The sequence below is a fragment of the Macaca thibetana genome, chromosome 7 (assembly GCF_024542745.1).
Source record: "Macaca thibetana thibetana isolate TM-01 chromosome 7, ASM2454274v1, whole genome shotgun sequence".
Lineage (NCBI taxonomy): Eukaryota > Metazoa > Chordata > Mammalia > Primates > Cercopithecidae > Macaca > Macaca thibetana.
The window spans coordinates 101,087,139-101,101,807 of NC_065584.1; the positions used below are offsets into that span (position 1 = coordinate 101,087,139).

The 14,669-nt window shown below is 37.9% G+C and overlaps 2 protein-coding genes across 3 annotated transcripts in view; both read right to left on the reverse strand.

Annotated features, from left to right (window-relative positions):
* WDR93 (WD repeat domain 93) overlaps nt 1-14,669 on the reverse strand; it is a 289,540-nt gene that overhangs the window by 127,974 nt on the left and 146,897 nt on the right. The window lies entirely within an intron of this gene.
* Nucleotides 1-14,669, reverse strand: part of TICRR (TOPBP1 interacting checkpoint and replication regulator) — a 55,345-nt gene that overhangs the window by 18,557 nt on the left and 22,119 nt on the right. For both annotated transcript variants that reach the window (XM_050797715.1, XM_050797714.1), the window contains exons 8-15: nt 11,289-11,440; nt 9,694-9,794; nt 8,985-9,078; nt 8,808-8,887; nt 8,398-8,637; nt 7,496-7,592; nt 3,290-3,347; nt 1,150-1,296 (exon numbers count right to left, since the gene is read on the reverse strand). In XM_050797715.1, coding sequence (XP_050653672.1) covers nt 1,150-1,296; nt 3,290-3,347; nt 7,496-7,592; nt 8,398-8,637; nt 8,808-8,887; nt 8,985-9,078; nt 9,694-9,794; nt 11,289-11,440 — 969 coding nt within the window. The remainder of the gene's footprint in view (nt 1-1,149; nt 1,297-3,289; nt 3,348-7,495; nt 7,593-8,397; nt 8,638-8,807; nt 8,888-8,984; nt 9,079-9,693; nt 9,795-11,288; nt 11,441-14,669) is intronic.

The following is a 14,669-nucleotide window of genomic DNA, read 5'->3' on the forward strand; positions in this document are numbered from 1 at the left end:
AATCATACAAAGTATGTTTTACAACAATAGAATGAAACTAGAATAGAGAAGAGAATTTAGGAAATACATGTATGTGGAAATTAATGCACTCCGAAATAACCAATGGATCAAAGAAGAAATCACAAGGGAAATTCGAAAATATCTTGAGATGATGAAAACAAAAACAAATCATATCAAAATTTATAGGATATGCCTAAAGCAGTGCTTTATTAATAAAGATCTCAAATCAATAGCTTAAACTTCACCTTAAAAAAGTAGAAAAATAGCAAACAAAAACCAAAGCCAATAGAGGGGGAAAAAAATGAAACTGAGATTAGAAAACCAACAGAGGCTAGACGTGGTAGCTCACACCTGTCTCAGCACTTTGGGAGGCTGAGGTGGGCAGATCACTTGAGGTCAGGAGTTGGAGACCAGCCTGCTCAACATGGTGAAACCCTGTCTCTACTAAAAATACAAAAATTAGCCGGGCGTGGTGGCGCATGCCTATAATCCCAGCTACTGGAGAGGCTGAGGCAGGAGAAGCGCTTGAACCTGGGAGGCAGAGGTTGCAGTAAGGCGAGATCACGCCACCGCACTCCAGCCCAGGAGACAGAGTGAGAGAGATTCTGTCTCAAAAAAAAAAAGACAAAGAAAACCAATAGAGAAGAATCAATAAACCAAAGTAAATTCTTTGAAAAGATTAACAAAATTGACTGGGTGTGGTAGCTCATGCCTATAATCCCAGCAACTGTGGGAGGCCGAGGAGGGCAGATCATTTGAGCTTGGAGTTTGAGACTAGCCTGGGCAACATGATGAGACTCCACCTCTACAAAAAAACACAAAAAATTAGCTGGGTGTGGTGGTGTACACCTGTAGTCCCAGCTACTTAGGAGGCTGAGGTGGGAGAATCACTTGAGCCTGGGAGGTGGAGGCTGCAGTGAGCCGAGATTGTGCCACTGCACTCCAACCTGGGTGATAGAGGAAGACCCTGTCTCAAAAAAAATAAATAAATAAAAATAGATTAACAAAATTGACAAACCTTTAGCTAGACTAAAAGAAAAAAGAGGGAAGAAGACTCAAATTACTAAATCAGGAAAGAAAGACAATACATTACTACCAATCTTACAGAATAACCTTTTCCTTTTTCCTAGCTATTCTGAAATGTGGTACCTTTGTTCTTCTTGAAGTTGTCAAGTTTATCCTCTAGACCTTCCACAGCTGACACAGAATGGCTTCTAGGCAATCCCCGCTTTAGTGATCTCTTTGAAGGGGAACGCAATTCCTGGTTGAAAAGATTTCTTCGTACTTTGGTCACTTCTGAAAGCATAAAAAAAAAAAAAGAAAAAGAAAAAGCCAAAGATTATCATCAATTAATGCCATATCTGAGAAAAGAAAGATAACCAAAACAGAGAAGCTTCTTAAGGAAACTACTCTACAGATTGCTATTGTCACATATGCTAATAAGGTTTCCTTAAATAGTATATTCCCATAATGCATTAAAAATATCTACTTTTGCAAATTTAAAAAAATTTTATACGTTATTTTGCATGAGGTAGGGGGTACAATGTCATTCTTTTGCATGTGGATATCCAGTTGTCTCAGCATCATTTGTGCAAAAGACTATTCATTCTCCATCAAATTGTCTTGGTACCCTAAATATCAGTTGACCATAATAAATGCTAGTGCTAATTTCTTTTTTAAAGGCTAGATAGAATTCAGCAGTGAAACCTTCTACTCCTGGGCATTTCTTTCTGAGTAGTTTTTTGATAACTAATTCAAACTTTTTACGTGTTATAGATCTACTCTGATTTTCTATTTCTTCTTGAGTCTGTTTTTAGTAGTTTGTATCTTTCTAGGAGTTTGTCCATTTCATCTAGGTTATCCAAAGTGTTGGTATACAGTGGTTTGTAGTATTCCATTACGAATTCAATTTAAATCTAACTTCAGGAACATGAGGAAGGCCCACACCACTTAGTAAGTTAGAAACTTTACTCATTGTAAAATGGACATAATTCTTAAGTAAGAGGATGGCTAACAGAGGTCATGATCCTTTTAATATATCCCATGTTATGATTATTCTTCTCATTTTGGACCTTTTTGCTGCTGTGTATTCAGCTCAGCATTGAGCAGAGAACTGTTCTTTTCAGTTCTACAGGTTTCTTTCTTCTTCTTTGGACTACTTTACTAAGCTGCTGGGACATTTTAAATTTTATTCTTGACTCCAAAGCATGAAAGTTCTGATCATCTAGACTCAAAGTTAGAAAAAATAGCTGAAAAGTCAAGAAGTACTTGGCAAATCTAGCCAGACGATACCTTAATCTTAAGATAGCCTGGTGGAAGTGGTTCAAAAATTCACCAAGGGTGAATTCTTCAAAGATTAATCATTTAAACCCAAACCAAATAATCTAGCATCCACAAACTGGGAGCAACCCTTGTGTTTACCCATCAATGACATAAAGGTTCATATTAAGGTTATTAAGGACATCAATAACACACACCAAAGTTTTAAAAATTGTTTCCCTATCTCCATTATAAGAGTTCCTGTTACCTAACTTAGGCTGTTGGTGAAATTGATTTATGACCTGAAAGCCAAATTTGGTTTGTTATTCTCTATTTTCCCAATGTTTTGAAAAGTTTAATATCTATAGAAATTTTCAAATAATAAAATTAAACATATGCCCATCAATAAACTTCACCAACTGACAATATTTGTTTTCTCCTTCCTTCTCTCTATATGTACATTATTCCCCTAAACACTGGAGAGTAAGTTGCAAACATCGCAACTGTTCACTTCCTAAAGGTCAGCATGTATCTCCTAAAAACAAGGATGTTCTCTTCCATAACCCCAATGACATTATTACACTCAAAATATCTTTAACATTGATACAATATTATCTAGCATACATCGCTTCTTCAGATTTCTCTAGTTGTCTCAATAATATCCTTTCTAGTATTTTTTCCCCTAAATTTAAGAGCCAAGCAGGGATCATGGAATGCATTTAGCTGTCATGCTTAAACTCCATTCATCTAAAACAGTTTCACTGCCTCTTTTCTTTTTCCTTTCTTCCGGCTTTCATGATAATTTTTTTTTTTTTTTTTTTTTTTAAAGATTTCAGACCAGTTATTTTGCAAAATACAGTATTTTGAGACTATTCCTAGGGGACCATGTCCATGGTATTTGGACATACTTTATTAGCCAACAATCATACAACGCCTTAATTTACACTTGTAAGCAGCTGCTTAAATACATACAATAAAAATAAAGTTGTCATTCTAGTGAATAAATATATACACTGAGAAAACAGTATACCTTGCACTGTATCTTTCACTGGCTGGGAAGGCTGCTGGGGAGCAGGGTGAGAGTTCTCCTGAAACATGAGAAAATCCAGAAAGAAAATTTAAATAGGCATTCATTGAAATAAAAGAATAAAGATTTCACATGAACCCTTTGACTCTTGCAATTCATTTATAGGAATCCATAGTAGAAATAATAAAATGTACCACAGAAATGTTCCAAAAACACTGCTGCACTATATAGTAATAATATAAAATAAAAAACACTATACATGCCCACAAAAAATGAAACAGTTAAATAAATTACACACCCATCCAATGCGGACATTACAAGAATAAGGAAGGAAGACCTCTCTATATATGGTTGAGCATCCCTAATCTGAAAATCCAATATGCTCCAAAATCCAAAACTTCCTGAGTGCCAACACGACACTCAAAGGAAACACTCATTGGAGCATTTTGGACTTCTGGATGTGGGATGCTAACCAGTAAGTACATGTAATGCAATTGTTTCAAAATCCAAAAATATCTGAGATTGGAAACATTTCTGCTCCTAAGCATTTTGGGTAAGAGATACTCAACCTGTACTAACATAGAGATCTGTGATAGGGAAGAAAATGGAAAATATTAAGTATTCTAAGTTATATCATTTATATATATGTCTATAATGGATCTGCAGAAATCTTTGGTGTTATTGGTACATATAGAAAAGGGCCTGGAAATATACACAACAAACTATCATCAGTGATTACTTCTGATGAATGGATGGAGAAGGAACACCCTAACTTTTAACTTTATATGTTTTAATGATAATCATGTATACCTTTTTACCTAAGAAAGGAAAAGCCATATACATTAATTAGAGGGTGGCTATACTCTCAGAAACATTTCTTTATCAGACTGCTATTTACTTGCTATTACAGTAGAAGATTCAAGAGTCTAAACCTCAGATGCATCGAAACAAGGAAATTGTTTTTTTTTTTAAAGATTTTTTGTTTTTTCAATTCATCGTAATAATTGAAGAAGCCACCACATATGGGCAGAAACTTAAAAAATGGTCTCAGTGATATAACCAAGGTCTTGCTGATAAGAAATGAGATGTGATCATTCTTATTTATATTGATTAATAACTCTTTTAAAGAGATAAACTGTAATTGTAAAAACATGTCATACATCCGGCCGGGCACAGTGGCTCATGCCTGTAATCCCAGCACTTTGGGAGGTCGAGGTGGGTGGATCACGAGGTCAGGAGATCGAGACCATCCTGGCTAACACGGTGAAACTTCATCTCTACTAAAAAATACAAAAAATTAGCCGGGCATGGTGGCGCACGCCTGTAGTCCCAGCTACTCGGGAGGCTGAGGCAGGAGAATGGCATAAACCTGGGAGGTGGAGCTTGCAGTGAGCTGAGATTGTGCCACTGCACTCCAGCCTGGGCGACAGAGAGAGATGGGAGGCCGAGACGGGCGGATCACGAGGTCAGGAGATCGAGAGACGATCCCGGCTAACACGGTGAAACCCCGTCTCTACTGAAAAATACAAAAAAAAAAACTAGCCGGGCGAGGTGGCGGGCGCCTGTAGTCCCAGCTACTCGGGAGGCTGAGGCAGGAGAATGGCGTAAACCCGGGAGGCGGAGCTTGCAGTGAGCTGAGATCCGGCCACTGCACTCCAGCCTGGGTGACAGAGCAAGACTCCGTCTCAAAAACAAAAAACAAAAAACAAAAAACAAAAAAAAAAACAGTCATACATCCAATTTCCTATCCAGGGGTTAGTAAACTACAGTGTATAGACCAAATCTGAACCACCTCTTATTTTTGAAAATACAGTTTTTACTGAAACACAGTCATGCTCGTTTCTTTCCATAATGCCTGTGGCTGCTTTCCCACTAGAGCAGGAGAACTGAATAGATGTTGCAGAGATGTATGGCCTGCAAAGGCTAAAACATCTACTATCTGGCCCTTTACAGAGAAAGTTTGTCAACCCTTGTTAATCCATGTAATTGAATGAAAAACTAGGAGAGTATGTCCTGGAGGTATTAGGGCAGGATCAAACTTCTTTTTTTTAAATCATTGTGCTCTTCTGGAGTTAAGATGCATAAAAGAAATTAATATACATTAATGTAATTAATACTACATATCTACACTTGAGTTGTAAGTTCACTGCTTCCCGAGTTAACTATATTGATCGTTCGGAGAACTGAGATTTATTCTTTTAAAAATGTAATATCTGGTCCTTTCAGTTCAACAACTGTCACTTATCTATGGTACCAACTTTGACATAAAAAAACGTTACTAACTACAATCAAATCCTGACCTCAAAAATTTTTTTTTTTTGACAGAGTCTCTCTCTATAACCCAGGCTGGAGTGCAGTGGCTTGATCATAGCTCACTGCAGCTTCAAACTCCCAGGCTCAAGCGATCCTCCAACCTCAGCCTCCCGAGTGGCTGGGACTACAGGAGTGCGCCACCATACCTAATTTTTAAATTTTTTGTGGAGGCAAGGTCTCACTATGTTGCCTAGGCTGGTCTCCAACTCCTGGGCTCAAGTGATTCCTCCTGCGTTGGCCTCCCAAAGTTCTGGGATTATAGGCACGAACCACTGTGCCCAGTCGTAATTCTGATCTTAGAGAAGAAAACTATCTTGTGTAATCTAAAACAAAAGTTTCAAAGTGTGCTAGAAAGATCTGCAAATCATTATGAAATCTAGTGAGAATAAAGGCCTGGCAACTTTTGGCCATTCAGTTTTGAATTTTCCAATCTTCAATGAGGATTGTGAGATATGTAAGATTTGCATTTTATTCACAGTTAAAGTATAAGAAAATGAACACCATTAACCCGTTAAAAGAAATCCCACCTCCAATTCCAAAGGATAGCTACAAATATCTAGAAACACAACAAACCACTATTATAATAATTAATGCTTCTAAAGATAGTTCTCATTAAATTTTAACTCTTCTCAGATAGTTCGTGCAGTTGAAAAGTTTCATTGTATTTTTAGTCCCTTTTTTCCTTAGCAAGACATTAATTCTACTCAGTAAACAAATTCCAGCTAGGTTTATTTTTTTTTCAACCAATAAAAACCTCAAGTCCTTATATCAACTGCCACGAAAAAAAACAACAATAGTACCCCGTTATCTGTGATTTCACTTTCCATGGTTTCAGTTTCCCATAGTCAACCATGGCCCCAAAATGGGTGAATATAGTACAATTAAGATATTTTGAGAGGGAGACCACATTCACATAACTTTTATTATATTATATTGCTATAATTATTCTATTTTATTATTGTTGTTGTTAATCTCTTACTGTGCCTAATTTGTAAATTGAACTTATGCATGCATAGGAAAAAACAGTACTATATATAGGGTTCAGTACTACCTGTGGTTTCAGGCATCCACTGGGGGTCTTGGAACATATCTTCTGCAGATAAGGGGGGACTACTCTACCTCCCGGCTCCATGACCGTCATCATCTTTTTTTTCAAAAAACTTATTATTCATTCATTCATTCATTCATTCATTCACTTAAAAGACATGAAGTCTTGCTCTGTCACCCAGGCTGCAGTGCAGTGGCACGATCATAGCTCATTGCAGCCTTGACCTCCTGGGCTCAAGTGATCTCCCTGCCTTAGACTCCTGAATAGCTAGGCCTATAGGCATGTGCCACCATGCCTGGCTAATTTTTTTTTTTAATTTTATTTTTTGTAGAGACAAGTTCTCGCTATGTTGTCCAGGCTGGTCTCAAATTCTTGGTGTCAAAGTATCCTCTCTCCTCTGACTCCCAAAGTGCTGGGATTATAGGTGTGAGCCTCTGTGCCTGGCCTAAATTTGTTATTGAAGTAAAACACAACATATGGAAAAGCACCTTCTGGTATGCAACCGAAGTCCTATTACGATTATATATTCTCTTCCAGCGACCGCTTTGCTTATTTTAGTTATTGTTTTATGAGTTTTCTTATCTACATTAAAGATTTTGAATTAATTCATTCCTAACTTTTACTCACCGTTTTTCCTCACATTACCTCTAAATATCACACTCTTCAGTAAAACTGTTAATCTCTTAACAAGTTTACATTTTCCTATTCCTTGGATTATAGTTTTATACACATTCATAAAAATATTTAATATTATTTCTGTATCCTCCAAAGTTCATTTTCCTAAAAGTAGGGACACTGCCTTTTTATTCTTATTTACTGTGTCATCTCAAACTGGAAGGATTACTTACCTTTTTCGTAGTTCTCTTTGACACTTTAGGAATTTCAATTTGTCGAAGATTCTGTGAAACCTCAGCAATGCTTTTATGTCTTATTAATGCATTTTTCCTTTTAAAAATAGAAATAGTCAATACATCTAGATAGAGGTTATATATAGTTAAATTCAAATGGAACTAGAGTCTAAGTGAAATAAAATATGGTTTAAATAAAAGCCAGTTATCTTAAGGTTGTTCTGGATTTATAATAAAACAAGTCACCCCAGAATTTTCAAAAGTAACAAATTCAACTAGTTATGAACAATGAAAAGCATCAAGGAAAATTTTAAAAGCTAAAACTCTAAGCTTATTTCATAAAAGGCCTAGTTCCTGGAGACCTCCTGTGGACAGTAAAGAAGGCTTTGTGAAATACGAAATAAACACTATACAGTCACGCAATGTTTCCTTCAATGACGAACTGCATATATGACAAAGGTCCCATAGGTTATAATGGAGCCTATTCAGAAACCTAATATATGACACTTGATATTGGCATTACAGATCAAGTAGGGGAAATGACTGCTCTTCAGTAACAATGCTGGAACATTAGCTTTTCCATTCGAAAAAACATATACTATCTAGGTTTTGGTAGGCACACTCTGATGTTAGTACAACAAAAACTGCCTAACAACGCATTTATCAGGATGTATCCCTGTTGTTAAGCAAAACATGACTATATATTTCCTAGATAATATAAAGATTGTCAGATGCTCCTATTAGGAGCTCTAATAGTTGGCTTCTATATAGTTGGTCAGACATAAGGGCAGCTATTAGTTCAACAAATTATATGGACAAATATGACTGGACTGTGGTTTAAACACATCTTTTATCAGAACTATAACAGTGCAAATAATTCCTTTGATTCTTTGAGCTCTTACCTTCTTTTCTTGGCTGATCTGGTACGAAGTTCCTCCAGTTCATCAGATTCAGGGCTGCCTGACACTGATCTATGAGCACTTGACAAAAAAGGCACAGAAAGAAGTGGTGATTTGTTCTCTTGTGTCATGGAGTCATCACTGAAAAAATCTGTAGGAAGGACACCAGCCAGCTTCTGAGGAATCACAAACCCTAGGCTGTTGTAAAGATTTCCAAGTGTCTTTGGGATAGAGTCAATATACCTGTGGAATAGATTGATTGAATATGGAACAGAGTTACCATCTTACCCTCTCTATTCCCTCCCTCACCCAGCCTAAGAAGTAGTCCTTACAACTCCAAAATTCAGAGACAACACCATATGTAGGTATTGACAAAACAATTTTAAAGTTAAGTTAGTAATCATCAAACTTACAATCTCAAAATTTCCTCCAGAAACTCAGCTAGGTACGCTGAATCCTCAGTTAAACATACCATGCGCAGCAAATCTGTCACCTGAAGGAGATTTTAGAACATTACTAGATAGATGCCCTCTGCAGGGAAGCTCAAAGCATCTAGGGCTTATTTTAATGGCACGAAGCTATATACTTGCCTCCTCCACTACTTGTTCCATATCATCTGTACTTTCATTTATTGAAGGGCATTGCAGACACATCTCCAAACGAAGAAATACCTGAAGCTGGCACCTTGAGAGAAAAAAAAAACTTGGTCATATCTACTTTGGATGTCACTAAACGAAAAGCTCCTTCCTTAAGCATAGATCTATTTATATAAGAAACAACAATCAAAAAGGAGAAAAGCCAGTGCCTTTTCTAAAAAACTGATAAAGTTATTAGATAAATAGGTGATTCAAGCTGCATATTATAACATCAAAAAGAATTGGCTACAAAAGCATCTTCATGCAATTGGTAATCTTTTTTTTTTTTCTTTTTTTCTGCAACAGGGTCTTGCTCTGTTGCCCAGGCTAGAGTGCAGTACTGGGATCATAGCTCACAGTAGTCTTGAATTCCTGGGCTCAAACAATCCTCCAGCTTTAGCCTCCCAAGTAGCTAGGGCTACAGGTATACACCACCATGCTCACCTAATTAAAAAAATTTTTTTGGTAGAGACATGGTCTCACTATATTGCCCAGGATGGCCTCAAATTCCTGGCTTCAAGCAATCCTCCTGCTTTGGCTTCCCAAGGTGCTAGGATTACAGGCATGAGCCACCGTGTCACAAACAATCTATTTTAAACTGATACAAGCTAATCTCACAGCTTTGTTTTGGAGAGATGATTTTTAAAAAACGGTAGTTACTTACTCTCTAACTTTGTCTTCCTTATCCAGTTTTTTTCCTAGATTCTGTCGAAGACTTTTGCTAGTTTTTAAGAGATTACTTTTTACTTGATTCAGGCAGTTCATCTAAAAATACAAAATTATTACATAGGAGAATAGTGTTACTTGTCATTATTTCTAATTTCTTTCACAGTTGACTAAAGCCCTAAGAAGGGAAATACATTCCCTTATAAACTTCTCTATTCTTTCATTTGAATGAAAAAGTGACATGAATCTTCTTCTATCTTTAAAAGGAACATGGTAAAAAAGTTCTTTTGAGAGCTAGTGGGCATGGATAAAACAGGCCTGCCCTAAATAAAGTGTCTTAAAAGAAATGTTCCACAAAGCAGTGATTAAGAAACCTAAGTATTATAAACAAATCCTCCTGTTTGCTTTAGAGGAGCTCTGTGATGGCCACTGAACATGAATAAAACAACATGGTCTAAAAACAGTGGTTTGTAACACTCCCAGTGCCAAAGAATTATCCAGGGGGCTTTTTAAAAGTACCAACCCCGGCCGGGCGCGGTGGCTCAAGCCTGTAATCCCAGCACTTTGGGAGGCCGAGACGGGCGGATCACGAGGTCAGGAGATCAAGACCATCCTGGCTGACACAGTGAAACCCCGTCTCTACTAAAAAATACAAAAAAACTAGCCGGGCGAGGTGGCGGGCGCCTGTAGTCCCAGCTACTCGGGAGGCTGAGGCAGGAGAATGGCGTGAACCCGGGAGGCGGAGCTTGCAGTGAGCCAAGATCACGCCACTGCACTCCAGCCTGGGCGGCAGAGCGAGACTCTGTCTCAAAAAAAAACAAATAAAAAAATAAATAAATAAATAAAAGTACCAACCCCAGAGATCTGTTTCAGTTCGTCTGGAGAGAGCAAGGCATCTATATCTATCTATATCTATATATTTTATTTATTTATTTATTTATTTATTTATTTTATTATTATTATTTTTTTGATGGAGTCTCACCCTGTCGCCTAGTCTGGAGTGCAATGGCACGATCTTGCCTCACTGCAACCTCCACCTCCCGGGTTAAAACGATTCTCCTGCCTCAGCCTCCCAAGTAGCTGGGATTACAGGTGCCCACCACCACATCCAGCTAATTTTTGTATTTTTAGTAGAGACGGGGTTTCACCATGTTGGCCAGGCTGGTGTCAAACTCCCAACCTTGTGATCTGCCCACCCTGGCCTCCCAAAGTTCTGGGATTACAGGTGTGAGCCACTGCGGCCAGTTGGCATATACATATTTTTTAAATGTTGTAGGTGATTCTAAAGTATAGCCAGGGTTAAAAACCACTGGCTTAATCATACAGCTAACATATAGCTCACATGAAGAAAGGCTTTTCATTAGGAGACAATTATATGTAATTATCCCCACTCACCCCATCTCTTTGATTTTTGCCTTACCAGTTCACCATATCCACCTTCTGAGATCTGGAATTGTACTTACTCCCTTACTCATTTTACCATTTTTGAATCACGTATGGCATAACAGACATTTTCCAACACATTAACCAAATCCACCAACAACCAACCAACCACTACATCTATGACAAACAACAATATTCGGATTCTCTTACTTCTAATTCCTTGGTGCCTTTTGATTTTAGGAACATTTTAATGGTTGAGATCATGTTTCGAGCACATGCATTCAACATGATTTCTCCTGTGGCCACAGTTTTTTGGTAATTTTCACATATATATGATAGTAGCTCTTCCTCGGTTTTAAAATCTGTGAAAAAAATAAAATAAAATGGATTAATCAAATCTTGCTCAAGTCCGTGTATTATTTAGGCCAGTAGTTGTCCACTGGGGAAAATATTTCCTTGCAGGGAACATTTGGCTATGTCTGGATTGTCAAGACTGATGGCGGTGGGGGCGAAGGTGGCTGCTGGCATCTAGTATGTAGAAGCCAGGGATGCTGTTAAACATCCTACATTGCATAGGACAGCCCCACAACAAAGAATTATCTGCTCTAAAATGTCAATAGTCCAGACATTGAGAAAGTACAAAGACAAGTGATTAACTTAATTTTATTTTATTTGAGACAAGGTCTCACTCTGTCACCCAGGCTGGAGTGCAATGACACAATCTCGGCTCACCACCACTTCCACCTCCCAGGCAGGCTCAAGTGATCTTCCCACCTCAGCCTCTAGAGTAGCTGGGACCACAAGCATGTGCCATCACACCTAGCTAATTTTCTGTATTTTTGGTAAAGACAGGGTTTCATCATGTTGCCCAGGCTGGTCTTGAACTCCTGAACTCAAGCCATCTGCCCGCCTTGGCCTCCCAAAGTGCTGGGATTACAGGCATGAGCCACCATGCCCAGCCAAGTGATTAATTTTTAAGGCTCTGTATACCAAGTGTAAGTGTTAACAATTTAAAGGTAGGAGGCCAGGCGTGGTGGCTCATGCCTGTAATCCCAGCAGTTTGGGAGGCCGAGGCAGGCGAATCACCTGAGGTCAGGAGTTCAAGACTTGTCTGGCCAACATGGTGAAACCCCTTCTCTACTAAAAATACCAAAAATTACCCAGGTGTAGTGGCACGCGCCTGTAATCCCAGCTACTCAGGAGGCTGAGACAGGAGAATCGCTTGAACCCGGGAGGCAGAGGTTGCAGTGAGCCGAGATCGCACCATTGCACTCCAGCCTGGGCAACAAGAACGAAACTCCGTCTCAAAACAAACAAATAAACAAAAAATTTAAAGGTAGGAAGAAATAAAACTGTCTTTGGTGATATGACATGATTAGAAAATCTGAAAGAACAAACAATAAAACTCCTGGAACTAACAAGTGATCATAGCAAATTTGCAGGATACAAGATTAATACATAAAAGTCCATTGCTTTCCCATATACCAGCAATATACAAGCAGAATTTAAAATTAAAAACACATTACCATTTAAATTAGCACCCCCCTAAATATGAAATACCCAGGTATTAAATCTAACAAAATTTGTATAAGGTCTATATAGGGAAAACCACAAAATTCTGTGAACGAAATCAAAGAACTAAATAAGTGGAGAGATATTCCATATTCACAGCAAGAAAGACTCAATACTGTCAAGATTTCAGATTCCCAATTTGATTTATAGATTCTATGCAATCCCTATCAAATTAGTTATTTTCTGCATATTGACAAACTGATTCTAAAGTTTATATGAAGAGGTAAAAGATCCAGAATAACTAACTCAATATTGAAGGAGAAAAACAAAGTTTGAGGACTGATGGTACCAAACTTCAGGACTTACTATAAAGCTACAGTAATCAAGACAGTATGTGTGGTATTAGCAAAAGAATAGAGAGATCAATGTAACAGGAGAGCCTGGAAATAGACCTACATAAATATAGTAAACTGATTTTTTTTTTTTTTTGAGACAGAGTCTTGCTCCGTCACCCAGGCTGGAGTGCAGGGGCGCAATCTCAGCTCACTGCAACCTCTGTCTCCTGGGATCAAGCAACTCTCATGCCTCAGTAACCCCAAGTAGCTGGGACTATAGGCGCCTGCCACCATGCCTGGCTAATTTTTGTATTTTTAGTAGAGACAGGGTTTCACCATGTTGGCCAGGCTAATCTCGAACTCCTGACCTTAGGTGATCTGACCCCCTTGGCCTCCCAAAGTGCTGAGATTACAAGCGTGAGTCACTGCACCTGGCCTCAACAGATCTTTGACAAAGGAGCAAAGACAATATAATAGTGGAAGACTAATACAATCATCTTAGTAATAGATAAAAGCGGCAGAAAAAATGTACGGACGTGTATAAAACCAGATATTCAACAATTAGAGAATACACATTATTTTCAAGTGTACATAGAATATTAATAAAACTTGACCAAACATTAGGTCAGTTTCAGCAAATATTAAAGAATCAATCTTACAGACCACATTGAGCAGAGTCCAAGAATATTCAAAGCTAATTATAAAACACTTCCTTATATTATGGATGTCAGAAAATACTTATAAATAAGTATCAATGAAAATAGAAAATAGCAAATATATAATGCAGTTAGTTAGTTACACTTAAAGAGAAAATGTACAGACTTTAGACTTAAGTGATTATTTTGTAAAGCAGATAAATTAAAAACAATTAACTAGCTAAGGGTCCAACACATTAAGTACTATGAGAGAGTAAACCCCAAAAATAAAGGCAGAAAGGTAATCATAAAGAACAGAAATGAATAGACAATGCAACAGCAGCAATAAACAGAAACAAAAGATGGTTCTTTGAAAAGTCAAATAATGCCGGACACGGTGGCTCACACTTATAATCCCAGCACTTTAGGAGGCCGAGGCAGGCTGATCACCTGTTAGGAGTTCGAGACCAGCCTGACCAATATGATAAAACCCCATCTCTACTAAAAATACAAAAATTAGCTGGGTGTAGTGGCATGCTCCCGTAATCTCAGCTACTAGGGAGGCTGAGACAGGAGAATTGCTTGAACCTGGGAGGAAGAGGTTGCAGTGAGCCAAGATCGTGCCATTGTACTCCAGCCTGGGCAAAAAGAGCAAAACTCTGTCTCAAAAAACAAAAAAAAGAAAAGTGAAATAAAACAAAATTCTATAGCAAGATTGAGCAATTAAAGAGAGAGAGACAGAAGGCATAAATATTAGACATAAAATAGCAGGAATTCAAAATACTATTAAAAGTAAGGTCTAATTTGTTTCCATAAAGGTATCTAGTTGTTCCAGCATCATTTATTGAAAAGATTATCTCTTTCTTACGGAAGTACTGGGGCATCTTTGTCAAAAATCATTTGCCCACTATTGTGCAGGTCTATTTCTGGACAAAATCTAGTCCAGAAATTATGTTCCCACCACACTGTCTTCAGTACTGTTGTTTCTGCCTTCCCTTGCATGTATCAACCACATTTCACACACTTTTACTAGCCCACTAAAGGTGTTCTGCCTTATTCAAACTGATTATCATCTATGGCTCTCACATTCCACAGGAAAAAAAAAAATC